Source organism: Pinus tabuliformis, chromosome J (assembly GCF_031772625.1).
Source record: "Pinus tabuliformis cultivar Carrire ecotype Pingquan chromosome J, CPIR1, whole genome shotgun sequence".
NCBI lineage: Eukaryota > Viridiplantae > Streptophyta > Pinopsida > Pinales > Pinaceae > Pinus > Pinus tabuliformis.
In genome coordinates, this window is record NC_142295.1 from 986,544,253 (window position 1) to 986,564,810 (window position 20,558).

The window sequence follows — 20,558 nt, forward strand, 5'->3', positions numbered from 1 at the left end:
CAGTTGATTCTCGATGGAGTTCGAGATCATGTAGTCTCACACATTGCGGTCAAGAATACGGCCAAAGAAATGTGGGATGCTCTCGCATCACTCTACTAGAATTCTTCCGAGAATCGGAAGATGTTCCTAAAGGAGAAGCTAAGAACCACTAAGATGCAGAAGGGAGGAGGAGTTACCCCCTACCTCACCAAGATTCAGGATGTTCAGAATGAGCTTGTCGCAGCTGGAGAAACACCTCAAGACGTTGAGCTAGTGCGTGTAGCTATCAAAGCGTTTCACCGAGGAGTGGGCTACTTTCGTCCAAGGCATCACTGGACGAGATCAGCTACCAGGTTGGGATCAATTGTGGGCAAATTTCACGCAGGAGGAGATGTGACTTGCTCTAGTCAAGAGTAGTCTCAATGGCAGCAGCAAAGGATCGAAGAGTGTGAAGGAGGAGGAGAATGTAGCTCTTGCATCGAAGGGAAAGACAAAGAAAGGTCTCTGTCAGGGACAAGGCTCACAGGGAGGAGAAAAGGAGGAGGATCTGTCGAAAATCAAATGCTTCAGGTGTTGTGAGTTTCGTCACTACAGTACCCAGTGTCCTCAAAGGAAGAAGGACAAGAAGTAGAAGAAGGAGCACGCAGCAGATTCGGCAAAGATCGACAATTTGTGTTCCAAGTTAGAGGATGAATTTGCACTGTATGCAACTATACCTCCAGGAGAGAGGTAGGAAGACATTGAGCTCTACACTCCAGAGTTATGTAGTCTAGAGCTCTGCATCAACTCTTCTGCCCATTGCGTCAGCTTTCCCGGCTCTGCATCAGCTCTTCTGCCAAAAATCAGATTTCTGGCCAATGCAGGAATATGCAGAACACCCGAAAGTGTTCTAACCCTTCCACCTTGCAACTTCAACTTTACTTTTCCACGACCAACGATTCTAGCCTTCCTATCATCCCCTAAGAAGACATCACCACCATCGTATTTCTCGTACTCGCAGAACCACTCTCTATGGGGAGTGAAGTGAAAGGATGCACCTGAGTCAATCAACCATGCCTCATGATCTACATGTGTACTTGAATAAGCCAAGTACACATCCCCACCTTCATCCGAGGTGGTTTTCGCCTCTACAGAAGGAGTTTCATCAGATCCCTTTCCTTTATCAGGAGCTTTAGATTTACAGTCCCTTTTGTAGTGCCCTTCCTTTCCGCATTTCCAGCACACCACCTTTACAGGTTTTCCTGGAGATTTAGATCTCCCACTCGATGACTTATTTTTGTTTCTGTTCTGGGACCATCCTCGTACAGACAAGGCATCACCATTCTGGCTCTCCATATTTTTCCGTCTCATCTCCTCCGTTAGCAAGGATGAGACTATTTCATCAAACTGCAAGGCAATTGCATTGCTACCTATTGCAATAACCAGACTATCCCACGAATCTGGTAGAGAACACAACAAATTGATGCACTTATCTTCATCTGAAATTTTAATATCAACAGATAATAACTGACTTACCACTGTATTAAATGCGTTCAGATGCTCTATCACCGAGTCTCCATCTTTCATCCTCAGGTTATACAAATTTTTCCGTAGGAACAGTTTATTCACCAAAGACTTAGATTGGTACAAAGTCCCTAACTTGTCCCACAAAGCCTTCGTCGTAGCTTCCCCTGATACATTCAGCAATACTGAATCTGAGACACACAATCGTATTGTGCTCTTAGCCTTCCGATCCAACTTCTTCCATTCTTCATTGGACACTCCCGTTGGTTTAGTACCTGGATCTACCGCGATCCACTGATCTTTATCCACCAACAGATCCTCCATCTTGAGTTTCCACAACTCAAAACTCTGACCATTAAATTTCTCAATCTCTATCTTTCCACTGCTCACCATCTTCTTTCACCACCAGAATCGATCTCGCAGATCTCCCACTGAACAGGGTCTACCACAGGCCCGAGCGAAACCCCTCAACAACAAAGGCGTCCCCTTGAAGCCAAAACAGCTCTAATACCAAATGTAGGTTTTAACCCCATATAGAAATTACCTACATACGAATTCTAAAACACATAAAATAAAAAATGCGAGAGCATATCACATATACACAGAGATTTTCCCCTGGATCCCAAAACTGGGACTACAAGCTTGATTTTTCATTATGTTCCTTTCAATGTTATAATCAGTGTGGAAAAAGTCTGCAAAAATCTCGATTTAATCCTAAAAACGCGATTTTTTGAACTAAACGATTTAATCCCCCGACTTTTTGGCGACTTTTTCACAAAGGAAAAAATCACGATTTTTTCCTTATACTCCCGATTAAATCGGGAGTCGACCCAAAAAGTCTTCCTCCCTTCCCAGGCCGCGGATAAAGAGGTCGCAAAGGTGAAAATACTATAAATTGAAGCTTCCATCCATGCATTTTCAAGTTATTGCATTGTATTGTTTGTCATACTTCTTGCGAGCATAGCAGTCTCATTTGTAATCTGTTAGTTTTGAAGTTAAGATATGTTTTTGTTTTCCAAGGAAAAACAAATCTTTATACTTCATATTTCTAGTTAGAAAGCAAAGTATACATTGGCTAAGCCTCCAGGCTTTTAGTGATCCAGACTCTAACAGCCACTGCCCCTTCAAAAGATTACAAAAGTACCAAAAGGACAGGGATACAACAGTCTTCCGTAGAAAGAACCCCACACCATCAAAAACATTGTTACAGTTGTTGAATGCTTCCAGGAGAAACAACAAAGAGGAGGTCATGAAGATCAAATAGCAACAACCTGTCCAAAAAAAACAAAACCAGTGCCTCAAAAAAGAACCCATTTTTTAGACAGGAACAAAGTACCTGTGAAATCTTGTGACAACAAAGATCCTTCCTGCAATGAGAGCACGTTTTGAAAGGGAATCTTCTTTAGTGGTGAATTCCCTGTAAATGTGGGGAAAGGTTATGTATCAGAAGTGGATTTTACCTCCAAGAGTTTCTGAATAATAGATGCCAAGGCTAGGTTAATAATCTGACATCTACTATTTTCTCAGAAAATAAGCAGCTTGGATTCACCAAGCGTTAATTTTCACATCTATTGTGATACTCACTGTTAAATTTCATTGGACCTACTACCTGACACCTTATTACCCAAGCAGATTACAGTCTACTGAATAAATGCATGACTTATTTCTTAATACAATTAGCGGAAACTGTTATGAAACCAGCTCAAGAAAAGATAGAAAAGATAGATCAATGCCTTAGAATTCAGCCTCTTCGAGGGGGCAACCTCCTTTACATTACATAAATGAACAATTCTTGCATGATACAAATGAAAAGACCTCCTTTCTATATATAGGAGTCTAAGGGGTCATAACATAATCAGAGCCGACATAACAATAATAATGTAAGGGTACAATAATAACAATAGTGGGCTTCTATGGGGCACAATAGTAACAATATGGGCACTACATGGGTACATTAATATAATAAGTAGGTTATACTAATAACAATAAGGGGTTACACTAGTAGTATAGGGGCCTAACATGCCCCTCTCCTTTAAAAAGCGTTGTCCTCAACGCTTGAGTAGTTCTTGATGCTTCTGTATAAAATTCTTGTCCTCCCATGTGGAATCTTCAGCGAGTAAGTTCTTCCACTTGATGAGATACTCTGAAATTGATCGATTTCGTAGCTGTCGAGTTCTTGTTTCTGTGATTGCTCCAGGTTCCAATATGATTTTTCCTTCCTCTTCAATTTCTGGCAATATTGTTTGAATTGGGATCTTTTGCAACTTTTGAATAAGCGGCCATACTTCTTCGTCCTTCTTCCATTCATCCCTTGCTTCGTTTATCCAATCTGGTTGGATAATATAAATAGAACAAAACAATGCTCCCACATCCTCATCCTTGAAGAGTCTTCCCATTCGGTAAGGTCGCCATTTTTTAAGTGCATGTAGTATTGCGAACATTTCCTTCTCATAAATAGCTTGCTTGAGATGTAGCAGTAAAAATACCCAATCACCTACATCAAAACATTTTTCACTACGATGTTGGTCTACCTGTTGTTTCGTTTGATTTTGCACCGAAGTGGCGTTATCCTTTAAAAGTTGGAGAACTTGTTGTTGATGCTCGATGTGATCTTTCACTGCTTGAACCTTTTTCTTCTTGATATGTCCTTCTATCGCTAGAGTTTGAGGAGTGGTAATTTCTTCCAATCCTTTACAAGATATGGTCGGATTCATTTCTTGATGCTCGATGTGATCTTTCACTTCTTGAACATTTTTCTTCTTTATATGTCCTTCTATCTTGATAGTTTGAGGAGTGGTAATTTCGAACAATGAATTACAAGATATGGTTGGATTCATTTCTTCTTTCTCGATGTGATCTTTCACTTCTTGCACCTTTTTCTTCTTGATATGTCCTTTTATCTTGAGAGTTTGAGGAGTGGTAATATGGGCACTACATGGGTACATTAATATAATAAGTGGGTTATACTAATAACAATAAGGGATTACACTAGTAGTATAGGGGCCTAACATGCCCCTCTCCTTTAAAAAGCGTTGTCCTCAACGCTTGAGTAGTTCTTGATGCTTCTGTATAAAATTCTTGTCCTCCCATGTGGAATCTTCAGCGGGTAAGTTCTTCCACTTGATGAGATACTCTGAAATTGATCGATTTCGTAGCTGTCGGGTTCTTGTTTCTGTGATTGCTCCAGGTTCCAATATGATTTTTCCTTCCTCTTCAATTTCTGGCAATATTGTTTGAATTGGGATCTTTTGCAACTTTTGAATAAGTGGCCATACTTCTTCGTCCTTCTTCCATTCATCCCTTGCTTTGTTTATCCAATCTGGTTGGATAATATAAATAGCACAAAACAATGCTCCCACATCCTCATCCTTGAAGAGTCTTCCCATTCGGTAAGGTCGCCATTTTTTAAGTGCATGCAGTATTGCGAACATTTCCTTCTCATAAATAGCTTGCTTGAGATGTAGCAATAAAAATACCCAATCACCTACATCAAAACATTTTTCACTACGAGGTTGATCTACCTGTTGTTTCGTTTGATTTTGCACCGAAGTGGCGTTATCCTTTAAAAGTTGGAGAACTTGTTGTTGATGCTCGATGTGATCTTTCACTGCTTGAACCTTTTTCTTCTTGATATGTCCTTCTATCTCTAGAGTTTGAGGAGTGGTAATTTCTTCCAATCCTTTACAAGATATGGTCGGATTCATTTCTTGATGCTCGATGTGATCTTTCACTTCTTGAACATTTTTCTTCTTTATATGTCCTTCTATCTTGATAGTTTGAGGAGTGGTAATTTCGAACAATGAATTACAAGATATGGTTGGATTCATTTCTTCTTTCTCGATGTGATCTTTCACTTCTTGCACCTTTTTCTTCTTGATATGTCCTTCTATCTTGAGAGTTTGAGGAGTGGTAATTTTGGTTGGATAATATAAATAGCACAAAACAATGCTCCCACATCCTCATCCTTGAAGAGTCTTCCCATTCGGTAAGGTCGCCATTTTTTAAGTGCATGTAGTATTGCGAACATTTCCTTCTCATAAATAGCTTGCTTGAGATGTAGCAGTAAAAATACCCAATCACCTACATCAAAACATTTTTCACTACGATGTTGATCTACCTGTTGTGATCTTTCACTTCTTGAACATTTTTCTTCTTTATATGTCCTTCTATCTTGATAGTTTGAGGAGTGGTAATTTCGAACAATGAATTACAAGATATGGTTGGATTCATTTCTTCTTTCTCGATGTGATCTTTCACTTCTTGCACCTTTTTCTTCTTGATATGTCCTTCTATCTTGAGAGTTTGAGGAGTGGTAATTCTTGCCAATGCTTTACAAGATATGGTCTGATTTCTTCTTTTGTTGTTTTTTGATCATTTTCTTCCTCCTCTTCATATTCTATGTAAAATAATTTCTTCTCGGCACACTTATGACCTTTAGTGCATTTGCTATCACAATTGTAACAAAGCCCTTTTTCTCTTTTTTCTTCCAATTGTTGTGGTGTAACCCTTGTAGGTTGTGGAAGGCTAGGAGAAACAACACTTCCATCTTTATAGTTGTGAGGGGTACACTTCCTGGTTTCCATAATTTTGCTTTCCACTATGTCACAAAGCCCTTTTACTCTTTCCAATTGTTGTGGTGTTGCTCTAAAGAAGGTGTTTCTCTTTGTATCCTCATAATGTGCTATCATTTCCTCCGTGAAAATTGACCGCGTAACAAGTTGTTTACAAGAACAAAGCCCTTTGTACCATAAAAATTGATCTGGTTCTAAATATGAAGATGCAATACATACCTTTTGTAACAGTTGTACACCATGTATATCAAAATATTGCTCCATCTGAAGTATCTAATTTACCGGATCCTTGCCATCAAACTTCCTCATCTTGTTTTTTCTTGATTTTAGGAGCACTACCTTGAAACGACTATAACTCTGTACTTTCGGATCTTTAAGTTTTGGAATTGTGACCTGTGGTAGCCCTCTGTCCTCTTTCCAATGCCACCAGTCTGATCCAAATTGGATTCTCCAAGAAAGAGTTATGCACAATCTCCCAAGATGACCTGATTATAGACTAGTTCAGTAGAGCGAACTTGTACGACGTGCCATGAGTCACTGTTTCAACCTTTGGATCTGAAAAATGCATACAAGAAACTACAGCCCGTCCTCTTTCTATACCTTCTTACGAAATTTCAATCCGATCCCCAGAGAGAAAGTTATGACGATTTTCCCCAGGTCACCTGTTTTGAATGTAATTCAGGAGTCTGGAAAAAGACCAACTTCCTCATATCATATCTCCACAAATATCGCGCAAAAAGCTCTGAAATTCAGACCCAAGGTTCAGCGCGATTTCTTCTCAAATGAGTTTTTTTTGCGACTTCTGAAACGTCACAGAAAAAAAAAAGTTATAGCGAAAATGCCACGATTACCTGCTTGGAGCAGCAAAACCCTAGAATCCAAAGCTCTGATACCAAATGCTATGAAACCAGCTCAAGAAAAGATAGAAAAGATAGATCAACGCCTTAGAATTCAGCCTCTTCGAGGGGGCAACCTCCTTTACATTACATAAATGAACAATTCTTGGATGATACAAATGAAAAGACCTCCTTTATATATATAGGAGTCTAAGGGGTCATAACATAATCAGAGCCGACATAACAATAATAATGTAAGGGCACAATAATAACAATAGTGGGCTTCTATGGGGCACAATAGTAACAATATGGGCACTACATGGGTACATTAATATAATAAGTGGGTTATACTAATAACAATAAGGGGTTACACTAGTAGTATAGGGGCCTAACAGAAACAAAAATTAAAAGGGGAAGAGGATCTGAGTGATTGATTACTTGATGATTTTTAGATGACTCATGATATACATTTATTATATTTTTTGTTTATATTTTGACTCTTGGGAGTTGAGACTCGGACAGGACTCAAAATTCAAGAGTTGATTCACTATTTTGATATGTGATGTAGCATTAGACTTCATATACATATTATATATTAGCTTTCTTTACATGTTTATGTGGAAATGCATTTATTTGATGTTGTGGATACTTTAGATGTTAAAAAAAAAAAATGAAGAATTTTGTGTTTTTTTTATTTTGCCGACTTTTTCAAAAAACTCCAAACTTCGACAAGTTTTTCAACTTTTGGACCCTTGCCGAATTAATCCCGACTTCGACTTTTTCCACATTGGTTATAATACATATTTATACATGCCGAAGCATCCAATACCATGGACCGAAAACCATCGCATCCAAAAATATGTGCGGAAATCATGTACAAAACCATAGGTGGGTCTGCCCAACCTAACATAGGTTCCAAAACCAAAATTTTATAGAGTGGGGTTACCTGCACCCCTCAAACCCCCTGTGACCCCCTTGCTACGCAATTGGTGCAACGAAGGGGGGGCTCCGCCCCCCCTCTAACCCCCAATTAACTACGTGGGCTAGTCGTGGAAAGAATATAACACAACCCAACATTGAGCTGGAAATAAGTGTCCATCTTCTCTACCCAGGCCCGAGTTGTGCACTTGGCAGTGCCATCGTATGTGGGGAAGTACATTCTCCCAATAGTACGCTGCAACTCATAACTCTGCATGCCCTATCCTCCATGGCTCTTACCCTTCTCATTCTGCTTGAGCTTGCAGAAATCTCTTAAAGAGAGTGCCTCCTGGAAGTTTGTTCCCATGGACTATCGTTCCCAGAAGTGCTCTCCCATCTGTGAAGGATCTTCGGTCCATGTTGGTTCATTCTACGCCAAAAGCACGAAAGAGGGCAGTGTAGCTCGAGTTGGTCACTTGCTAATGGAGGTTGCACAGTGGGTGATGGATGATCAAATTATTGAGAGGCCCCCGAAGTCTCTCCAAATACAAACCCCCTAGGAGTGCTTCTCTCCCAGTTCTGCATTTTGATCTCGTCTAGCATTTCCTTTTGCCCCTTCACTAAATCATTTAGAGCCTTCAAGAGGCTATCAAAGGCCATCTCCTCCCTACTGTTGGGATCTCCCATGTTCTTTGCTACCACTGCCTTTCCCCTGTCCTTTGTGTCTGGAGTGATCTCCAGCTCTCTTTCTCTGCTCCGGTACCTCTGCCTCCTGTACGTAATATTTTGCCGGTCCTCTTCACTCATAGGCGAAACTCCCCATGACTGAGCCAAGATCTAGGCTTTGATACCACTGTAATGTTCCTAACTAGGAAATTCAGTGATATACAAAGCAAAGTAAACAAACCAACATCCAACAATGAGACACAATCAATAAACACCCATGAAAGTACTGCAAATAGAGATCATCTTAGCCATTTTATTAAATCTTTCTAGAGCAAATACAATAGTGATGGAATGGTGCACCTGCAAATAGAGATCATCTTAGCCATTTTATTAAATCTTTCTAGAGCAAATACAATAGTGATGGAATGGTGCACCTGGGTTTGTCTCAAGGGACAAGTGTGACAAAACCCAGGTGAGCAAATGATGATCCTAGTGTTACCCAACCGCTGCTCCAAAGGTGATCTGCGCTGCCTGTTGGGAAGGATGTGTTGGAAACTCCACTTCCCGTGCTCAGAAAATACTGCAACTTCAGCTCCCGGCTCCTCAACAAAAACCCACCAAAACCCAGAAAGAGTTTGGCCTAGTTCAGACCCTTGAAAATCGAGGACCACGTCCTCCTCCTTACGTTGGGAATCACGATCTGTCTAGAAATGGCTGGGAAGGCTCTCCAAATCACCCCCAAATGCTGAGATGTTGTCCCCTATGGCTTTCCTCCCTTCTCCCAGTTGACTTCAGCTCTATAGCTCCTTCCCCCAACTCCCACGTGAGCCCAAAAATGGCCCTATGCGCAATCCACAATGGCTATAAGATGAGCTGTCGAAATGCAACAATCTCCCAATCCAAAACTCCTCCCAAAGGTTGATCCTCTGCTATAACTCCAACTCTCAAACTCTCCCAGCAAGTGCTACCCAGATGAACCTCCAAATCACCTCTGCGTGTTCCCCTCCTGCGTGCTCCAGGAATACGCACTGCTGAATCGAAGGCTGAGTGATGTGGCTATAAATCTCCTCTGGTTCTCCTCCAAGGTAGTATGAAATGCCTTCCTAGGGTGGCACTCGAAGTCCCCCGAAGAAAGGTTGAGTCTCTCACCTGGGAAACTCGATGCTAAACAACGAGGTAACTCGGCTAAGCAGCTCAAGCAACACAAATGAATTCGATGTGCAAATGATGCCTTGAGTTGGGGAGCTCCTCCTCCTTATATCTTCGTGGGCCTTCCTTTCCCCATGTGGGCCCCTCTCCAAGCCATTTGATTCCCCTCCAAAGCAATTCAAATTGCCCAAGTTCCCAAGTGCATTTTCCCACGTGGGTGACCCTCACCTTCCACTGGCAATCTAATTCAGCCCCTCTTTCTCCTAAGTCCGTAAGTCAAAAATGCATGGGTTCCTTTATTCACCAAAATTTATGCAAAATTGTGGGGAGACCAAAACCTGTTACAAATATATTTGGGAAGGGACATGACAATCATCCTTAACATTTCCTAGACTCCATCGCCCTTGAATATTGGCACTAGTCTTTACATCCCTCCATCACCACTATTTCCTTTTTCTTTCGAAAACCCAATTCATTCACTGGGTTTACTGGTGATCTCACCTTGCTCCTTATTGTTTATGCCCCAATGAGTTTTAGGGGAGCTACCCTCGAAGCCGAAGGAGAGCCAACCTAAAGAGGCAAGGTAGTTCATCGAGGTGACAATGGGTGACCTATAGAGGTTCCACTCAGATTGTACAGTGTGGGTTGGAACTTTTATCATCTTAACATACAATTTGAGCAGTAACCAGTTCCCCTAGGTCTAGATTCAGTTAAGGGACTTTATATAACACCTAACATGCAAGTTTGGCAGATAACAGGTTGCATTTCTCAAATAATGGCACGATGTTATATTTGTCACTTGAAAGCTAATATTTAATGGATTTCAGTCATTTTATTAATGTTTAAACAAATAAACACAAATTTTTCAGTCTCCTTTTTTATTTTGAGCAGAGACAGATTTCAAAGATGTTTAACTGCACTACTGTCCACTATAATTGATTGCACACGCATATTTTAGGTTGAATTGAAGAAAAACAATGCTCAGTAACAATGATATAGTGCACAGTTTCTTGCTGTCAACTGTTAGCAGTGTGGTCGTGGAAGCTTAGGAAGATACATCAATAGGCAGCTTAAGGAGATAACATCAATAGGCACAGAAGTGACAAACCGGTTTCATGTGAGTGGTGACACAGTTGAGGAATTAAATCATAACCATCACAAGGTAGCAAAAAGCATGACACTACTTAATCAAGTGAGCAAGTATATGCTATAACTTATCTGTGTCAGATGAACTTAGCAACAAAGCAATAAATGATTAAGAACCATTTGAAAAACTATCCCAGAATGCAAGCATCAAAGGCACAAAGGATTGTTCAAAACTTCAATCAGTACAGTTTATTGTCGATGGCTAAACATCAAGGTATCATGTGGAGACCAGAGATCACTTTCTTGATGGCTAAGCAATTTACACTAGTTTAAAATTAACTTTGCAGAAGCTATTTTAGTTATATCACTAAATCATTTACCATCAATATTGTCATCAAATAAAATCTTCTAGCGGAAACACTGTACTTTTGTCCATAAGCAATGAACCAAAGAACTTACAAAAATGACAAACAAATCCCTACATTCAAGTCAAGATCAAAAAGTTTAAGATATTAAAGCATGCTAAAAGGCCATCGAGAATTTGCCTTCCATCCATTAGTCTTTGACTTTTCTGAATCGTAGCCTGAAGCACTCCTCAACATTTCAAGGGCATCCCAAACCTCAGCTGAATGTTTTTCTTCTAAGATTTCGATATTATTCTTTCTTTGATCATCCCTTCTAGTTTGATCTCCCCCTGTTCACTTGGACATGGAAAATGTTAAACCAGAAAAGAATATTCAAGATTAGAAAACTATAAGTAAACTCCATTCAGCAATTTAAGTTCAAATATTTTTTCTTTTAATTAAGTTCAAATATATCTGCTGAAGTAGTTTGAAATTGAAAAAATAAGAGTAAATTCAGAAAATTAGCCATTCTTCAACCTGACAGAATGCAAATGCAAGCAGTTTTGATATTTGCAATGTGAAGTTTCAGCCATGTCGAGCACTAAAACTTTTCCCCTTGAACATTGGAACAGAATAGCAATTACCATTTTGATCATCCAAAGAGAAAAAAAGTTACTTTTTCCCATTGCCGAGTTCAGAAAGGTGGATATACTTTCAAGATAATTCCCACAGAGGTAACAAAGTAGATATAAATGGTAAAGCTAGAAAATTCAGTCACGTTATTTCCTCAATCAGTGATGCATTGAACTGCAACTACAAAATAACCACATTCTACCATAGAAGAATTGGTTATATGACCACTGAAACTGTGAAGGATAACACGGTAGCATCATAGGCTACAGTAAATTCTTTTGGACCACTTGTTTTATAATCTATATTTCTGCATTTAAGTTGTCATCATACAAGTAGCCATTGTCGTTTGGTCATATGGTGATGCTATGGAGTGGGCATGTCCACTATCAGAAAATGCAGACATGCAAAGACACACAGATACAAGAGAAAGAAGGGTTAATTTGTATTACAAAGTGGCTGCAGCCACACCGTATAGTATAATAATACAAACGAAAAGGACTTATCAGAAGTTTGATTTTCAAAAAGCCCCAGACGTATAAAATCACTGCATATAAGCTGACCTGTTTTAACAATCTTAAAAGTATAGCTAAGGAGCTGACTAATATAAATCCTTACATACTGACCTAATAGCAAAGCCACCTTGCAAAAGCATTAAAAAACCTGAGATTAAAAAATAAATGGTCACCAGGAGCTTCCCGCTTGATATCTGCCTGTAGTTGGACAACAATGTAGAATTTTCCATCTCCAGATCTCGAAGAGTTTGCAGGACAGTCTCCTTATCTTTGACCTCAACAGGAAGAGACCCAATCGACGCCTTTGGATGAGAAACCAAGGAATAAGAACTCCTGGGAAGATACAATACCAGTTCATACAGCATACTGCACTCTGTTTCCAGTTTTTCAATTTGCCTGCTCTGACGGACCACAACCTCTGAAATTTCTCCATACTTAGCATTCTGAACCTCAATTTGGTTGGCCATTCTATTACTAAGATGAAAGATAGCTACCCACATATCTGCAAGGAGAAAATCACTTCTCCTATGTGCACAACATGGATCAGAGGATTCACACTAGAAGCATTGTCCCAGAATAACTATGGCCTGCCATCCTGGACCAATGCGAACCCCTTCTAGCTAAAAGACGAAATGAACCTGATGACTGACTGCTTCTGTATAACAAGGGACAGAACCCAAATCTTCGGCAATTCCTAGAAGCCAAACCACAAAATAACACAATGGCACCCTTCTCAACCCAATAGCAGGATGTCGTAAGACTGAGAGAAAATCCCCCAGATTCACCATCAACACCAGGCTTGCAACATTTTCAGAGAAACAAAGCTAAACAATCCTAAATGATCCCACCTGTGTTGTGCCCAGACTTAATAAACCCGTTATGAGCCAACACTGCAAACTTGTGCAAGAAAGGAGGTACCAATAGACAGGGGGCTTAAATGCCCAGGCCCCATTCCCTCACTTAGAAAACTCGCCACCACATGTCTCAACTTCATCCACTATTGAAGAACTATGCATTTCCGTCGATAATGAGTTTAATGCTATGGTTCCAGGGAATGTGGCAAAAGCTTGTAAACCCCCATTTTTTTTCTTGTTGATCCCTCAATAAGCACAACTAATTCATTTGCCAATCAATCTGTTTGATTGTTGAAAGCCCTCAGAACTTGGAAGTATTCTATATATTCAAAGCTCATTGATACTATTTCTATAAAGGAGCCTTGCTACATTAGAATCTATGGAGATCAAATGATTCTTCATGTGTCTTACTATAATCTATCATTTTCCTATCACAGTGAAACTCTTGATCCCTCTGAAGCTTAGTATCTTTAATCCCTGAAGGAGCACCAATGCGTTTGCTTCGTTAATAGAAGCTTTGCCTAACCCCCAAGTAAAACTAATTTCGTGATTTCCTTCGGATCAAAGGCAACCACACCCACTCCTACCTGTTGAATTTTCTAATTCTATCCGTTAGAAAATTAATCTGTATTCCGCTGGTTTATTTCTTCTACTTGTAAATTCTGAACAAGTTATTTAAAACATTTAAATACCGAAATAAACACAATACAGTCACAACATCTACAGATCATCAACTGAAAGAAAACAAACCCACAAGTGACACCGTTATTTTTGGACATATGTCCCCGGAAAAACCCAATGCGGGAAAATCAGTGCAGCTATTCTGTGGGTTTATTATTATGCAGTATTTCCTTGAGTACAACTGGGTGCCTAACCAGCTCACTCGACAAAGAAAAATACACAGTAGCAATACCTCTATATTCAGAAACAGGTATTCAAAAAACTTGTCCCACGAAACCCTCTCCGACCACTCTGAAGCTCAGCGCTGGCCCTTTTGGCCTCTGCGTTAGCCTCCCTGCTGACCTGCATCAACCCCAAGACCCTCTGTGCCAGCCCTCTGAGGCACTGCACAGCCTCTGGGACCCTCTGCGTCACTCTAGCAGCCTCTGCGTGGATGACGCAGTCCCTCTGGCCTCTGTGTTGTCTCTGCTAGGCTCTATGTGGCCTAAACTGGCTGTTGCTCTCACTCTCCCGTCGTCTGCGCTGGTCTCTCAGTACTGTCTCTGCCTCTCTGTCCAGTACTCACTGCCCCTCACTATTGATCACTGATTCACTTTTGCTTAGCAACCTTGCTCTAGCAAAATGAATGACTGATCGCTCTGGTGTTTTTTCCAACTGACCCTCAAGTCTCCTCTTATACTTTTCTCGTTGGTCCTTCAACGGCTGAGATTAAATCTCTAATCAACAGCTAAGATTAGATTTGGTTTGATCCATGACTTTTGGAACCTTCTAAACCAGTTTTATATTAATACCCATTAATATTTTATTTTTCGTAAGTTTAGACTTAGGAACTCCATTAAAAATATTAATTATTTTAATATCTCCCAAACCGGGTACAATCTGTCCAAAGCATTTCTAGGTCATGGAGATCTCATGTGCTTTAGCCTCTCCACCAATTTTCATGGCTAGAGCACATCCAATGCTACCGCAAATCAACACTGCCACACCTAAATTGAATCATTACTACACCATATTCAAACATTACAATATGACTTTATTACAAAAGAGTACTTCTAACTTATTTCAAACATTTTTGTCAACCACAAAATGGCCACCATCATCAATTTCCAGTCTTCATTTGCGATCTTAAATAGGCTGAAAAACACCTGTACTCTCATCAACAATGAAATCTTGCCTTAACATCACTTCATTTTTTTCCTGAAAAATGCATCATATATTCACATAAATGCATTTACATGAGCAAAACAAAAAATTGATAGGTTGTATACAATGGCGCTCATATCCTCTTCCTCAATGCAACTAAAACTAAAATAAAATAAGAGTATGCACCTGCATCAAGAAACTTACCATCCTTAATTAGCAAAAAGCTTTGGCCAACAGCTACATATGTACCTCATCCCTCCACAAATTGCAAAAAGGATAGAAAGAATTGATCTCATAATCAAAAGCAGGCTTACAGTGGATCTTCCAAAGCGAAAATAGAGGAAAGATACAGAGACAATGCCAAATACCCATGAAAGAAAAATAGATCAATTAGCTAGAATCGTCAAGAAGTGTTGCATACCATTGCACCTTTCCCTGAAGGAGGGTTGGATACTAAGTCTCAACATAATTCCAGCAACCCTTGGAAAACTAATAATCGCAAAGCATGTGCTTAACTATTTCAAAATGGTTGCAGACAGGGGAAAGACCATCAAAATGGCCACTCTTCACCAATAAGGCCTTGGAGGGGAACCCCTAATAGATAACAAGCCACACAAAATCCCACAGCTTGTAGGACAACTGCTCAGAGCACATACTATGCAAGTAAAAGAATCCAATTGTCCTCAAGATCTGAGGCCACCCAAAAAGCAATGAGAATAAGGGCTAGGTCATAATGCAAAAGGAAGTATAGCTTCGAAGAGTCATACTGTTAAAGGGGTGACCAAAGCTCCATCCTCAATCCCTCCAAAATGAACATGGCATGGAAATATCTAGTTTCAACACATCCTCTTGCAGAAAAGTCCAACAAGCTCAACAATAGTGGGATGATTGGTGGAAGCAACGCAAGGAGTCAAGCCAAAGTGCACAAATCCTTCCAAGAGCATGCCACTAGGTTCCAAGGATCCTACCAAAAGAAGTTACTCTTCTTACTCAAAGGTTGAGCCTGGAAACATGGGAGCCCTACAATACAAGTATCCTACAAACTCCAGCTCCAAATATCACCTTGCCAAATCCCAATCTAGTCCACTGCTAGCTACATTCCATCTGCTCAAACCCGCAATGCCCTTCCAAGCCACCCAAACACTCCTAGAGATGAATGAGCTGAAAACCAAAAATTGGTGTGGTGAAGAGATAATGTCACATAAACCAAAGGACCCCCAAATCTTACCCACATGCTGAGTAGTCGCCAATCTATGTTGTAACAAAAACTACCTATTTAGCAACAAGGATGCTCCCTTAGGTAAAAACATTAATCAAACCTAACTGCCTTTCCCCCCTCCCGCCACCCCACCTTTGGGAAAGATACACATCCCACAAAACCATCATGAAGCCCCACTCCCTTCCATATCTAGATCACAAATACAACCTCAACATTTGCTCCATGTGCCAAAATTGAGCCCTGTTGCCTCAAAATCTAGCAGGCCTTGTGAGAGGCCTCCCAAGGCAAAGGCTAAAGTTTGTTGCAAGTTGCAACAATGAGGCCACTGTCACCTCAGCAATCTTCTTCATGCTCTTTGGTGGAATTGCACCACAAGGGAGACTTCCTAGTGATCACCTAAAGGTTATTCTAGATTATATGGATGAAGGTTGATTTAGATATAGGCTAGGCAAAGACACTCTTTAATGGACAAAGGAATAATTCTTCTTGTAAAGGAGTGGTGTATCATACACTAAGCCTAGAGAGGGCATGTATAGCCTAGGGTTCTTAGATGTGTACCAACAAAGGTGGTCTTAGGCATACATGCAACAAAGAAATGGTTCACTAAATATAGAATCAACAAAGGAATAAGGAAAACCCTCAAATTAAGCCTTAAGTTGAAGCCCTAGCTTCGGTTAGGGTTTTCTAGGGCACAAATGCTTAGAGAAAGATGACATCAACCCTTCTAGGGTAAAGTTAACCATGCAAAAGGCTAGATTTTGAGTTAAAGGGATAAGCAAGGTTAGACTCAAATTCTATTACCTCCAATGTTCATCTACAAGAGCCCTAATTAAATTCGGCCCTACAAAAATGCCCTAGTAATTTGTCATGAAATGCTTACAAAATAAGAAAAAGGGAAAACATTTAGGTTTTTGAAGTTTTTGATCAACACCAAGGTTGTCAGTGCCTAATACTACTTGGGTGATGGAGTCATTAGGGCTAATTCAAGAGATAATGGACAAAAACTTGGAGTAAGGGGGAAACCTCTTGTTTTCACTTATAAAAACCCTAACTATCTTTTTTTTGAGAGGAGAAATTAAATTGGGGAAGCTCACTGGGAGGTCCCCTATGGATTTCAAGGAAGAGATATTTAACATGCAACAATCAACCAAGATTTTCCATAAATAATTTGCATTTAGACATGGAACAAAGAAAATCTCTAACAATAATTTAATTACATGTAAAACAATAAAACTTTGCAATAATACTTACAATTCTTCCATGAAAAAACCTTCTTTCAATCCAAAAAAGACAACTCTAAGACAAACCAATCTCCAATAGCAATAGCACCATAAAAATTACATCTCTACAAGTAGCAAGTTTAACAAAGGCTAATTCGAGCTCTCAAGAAGAGGTTGAAATCCAAGAATGATGATGAAAAATGCCAAGAGAGTGATCCTCAATCTATGAGGTCTATCACTCTTAATTATTAGCCTAAAAGCTCTATGACAAGTTTAATTTTGAGAATACATGAGGAAAATGGGTTACAAGCAAACCCAATAGCTCAACATAATTAAAAAAGCCACAAAAGCCAACACGTGTGGGTCGAAACTCTCCTCTAGCAAGGCATCATCCCCTTTTTGGGAAATAAATGCTCTAAAAGTGTGTGGAATGGGCAAGGTGGGTATCCAATCAACGTAATCAACTTTGTCCTTGAGGAGAAACCCTCAAGACATGCCTCAAGATGCCTCCATGTGTCAAAACCTTGCTCTGGGTGCCTTATGTCATCTTTAAGGGGGGTAGAAGTATGATGTGGCACACTCTCTCTCCAACATTGGGGCTCCAAGTGGGATAAACTTCAAATATCTAACTAGACAGAATCTTGTAAAAGTGTTCCCTACCTTGTTAGGGGTGGCTAGATGGTCAACCCTATTAGGTGTTTCCAGTGCCTAAGGGGAGGTGACATGTCCAAAGTCAACCTTTCAATTCATAAATATTTGTGATAATGGTGGCAATGGAGGGGAAAAGCTTCATGGAAAGGTGCCATGGTCATGGGACCAGTTGATGGAGGTCCATCATCTTGAGTGTATAGATGTGTGGAGCGAGCAACCGTGGAGGCATGAGTTACCCCTTTCCTCGGTGTGCCTTTTACTTCTTTCTGATAATGCTTTGATGACGAGCATAGCTCATGTGTCCAAGCTTGCTTTTAATGATATATCATTGATTTACCCCTTAATGATGAATCAACTTCTTACTCATCAAGGTTTGGGACATGCAAGGGTTCCTTATTATGTGATGGAGCATCAAGTGCTCAAGAACTGGGTGATGGCTAATGAGGGGGGTAGAGCTCATGCTAGGATTTTTCCCACGTGCTAATTAATGTCCCAACCATCTTTTGCATTATAACTTTTATTTCTTTTCATTGCGTCCACTTTATGCTTTTACCTTTCTTTTAGCTACATCAACCTCCAAGGCAAAGTTTTCGGCCATGACTCAAGGATGAGGATATGTGGGTGTCAATCCCAATGAACCAATGATGGCAAACTCGAAGGATGGATGTGAAATCATGGGAATGGCGAAAAGTGGCAACTGTAGAAAGGGTATGAACATGTTACTTCAATCTAAGTTTTCCAAGTAGTGTCCCCCTTCTAACCCTGAGGCCTCAAAGGAGGTCCCATTAGACTAGGGCTAAAGACTAACCCCCTTGGTAAGGTGAGAGGACAAGTTTATAGTCAATATAGATCAATCATTTAGATCAACCCTTTATCTATGTTAGAATGCCACAAACATTAAGTAAAAAGCACATGATTGCAAAATGGTTAAAGTACCTATCAAGTAGTGATCCAGCTTCCTACCAGAGGAATGTCAGATAGTGAGAGGTGTCTAACTAGTATAAATGGCGAAGGAATGTGGAATACCATCATACACTAAACAAATGTAAGGTTGTCGGTTGGTTGGCTATCCAAAGTAGGAGAAAAAATTTCTCCTATGAGGTTACCCTCTTTTGGTGGGTAACAAGCCCAATTGGCAAGCCAAAAGGAAATGTAGTAAACTTGAGAATCTTGGAGGCTCCATCCAGCAACCATCAACTTCCCTACAAATAGAAGGTCCTTATATTGACAAAATTGAAGCTTTTTATACAACCACTAAAGACACCAATGCTACATAGCTACAAGTGAAAGTCCCATCCTCGAACGAAATGACAAGATACAAAGCAATGACCCCCCACCATATTTATGTTCATGTAGGGTAAATCCAACCAAGGGGACTATTCAATCTAGCCAACAAAAAGCTAGTGTTGTGATCACTAACCACCACACAAAAGCGGGCCTTGTGCCAACAATCAACTTCTAGTCAACACATGCTAAAAGAAGAGAGTCATCTATGAAGCAATTTTTAACCATCTCAAAGCCATTGAAAAAATAAATATCATGAACACACCCTTGGTTGTAGGAAGCCTTTAGGAGATAGCCCAAAGCATCAATCGTTAACCCATACAAGTGTGTGACCAAAGGGCATCCTTACCGACTAAACTAATGTAATGAAATCTGTAAGGATAGATAGTGTTGAAGCATTATTTATGTAATGTAATGTAATTGAGACAAATGTTGAAGCATTAGAAAAGAGTGTTCACCACAACAATACAACGCAATCCAAGCCCAAGGCATGTCTAGATATTCGTGATGGACCAGTGAATTTGACCATGTGCCTTGTCAAAGTATATCATTAGGAAGAGTATTTACTGACCTGACTCTCTAGCCCACTCCATGGCCTCCTAGAGATCATTGTATCCAAAATAAATCACCCCTATACAAACCCTATCTATTTCGGTTGAATCACTTTCCTAGCTTCATTGCAAATACAAAGAGGCATTGCTTTAGCTAAGATCGTGTAAGCAACACTAAGAAAACTAATAGGCCTCCACCCACCAATGGAATCCCTAGACACATTTATTAAAATAAGCATAATAATGTGAAAATTCCTACACTTTGAAGGAACCCCTACTGCAGCAAATCTGAATCTACTTCACCTACTTAATTTTTTAAATTACATTCATCAAGTTATTATTCTGAATACTGAAGAAAATTACTTTTGTGGCCTACACTAATTAAATATTTGATCTCATGAAACAAAAAACAGAGCAAAGAACAAGATACATAGGACACACTTATTTTTGGACACAATAGTCCCCGGAAAAACCCAATGCGAGAAAACTGGTGCAACAGTGCTGAGGGTTTATTATTATACAGGAAAGATATCTGAATACAAATCTAGAATGCTCATCTAGCAATCCTTTACAAAGAAAATATTGGTGGATAATCTGAGTGAGTTTTACCTCACTTCACCTGGCAGAATTCTGACTGATCCAGCACAAGACTGGCTAACCTCGGCTATTTCTGCGTTGGCTCTACGTCAGCCCTGTGTCACCTTCTCTGCCCTCTACGTCAACTCTCCTGGCTGTTCCAGCAGTTTCGGTTGTTCTCG

At 40.0% G+C, this 20,558-nt stretch overlaps 1 protein-coding gene across 2 annotated transcripts in view; it reads right to left on the reverse strand.

The window, feature by feature from the left end:
- Window positions 1-20,558, reverse strand: part of LOC149230163 (uncharacterized) — a 210,386-nt gene that overhangs the window by 172,312 nt on the left and 17,516 nt on the right. For both annotated transcript variants that reach the window (XM_089378876.1, XM_089378877.1), the window contains one exon: window positions 11,254-11,402. In XM_089378876.1, coding sequence (XP_089235002.1) covers window positions 11,254-11,402 — 149 coding nt within the window. The remainder of the gene's footprint in view (window positions 1-11,253; window positions 11,403-20,558) is intronic.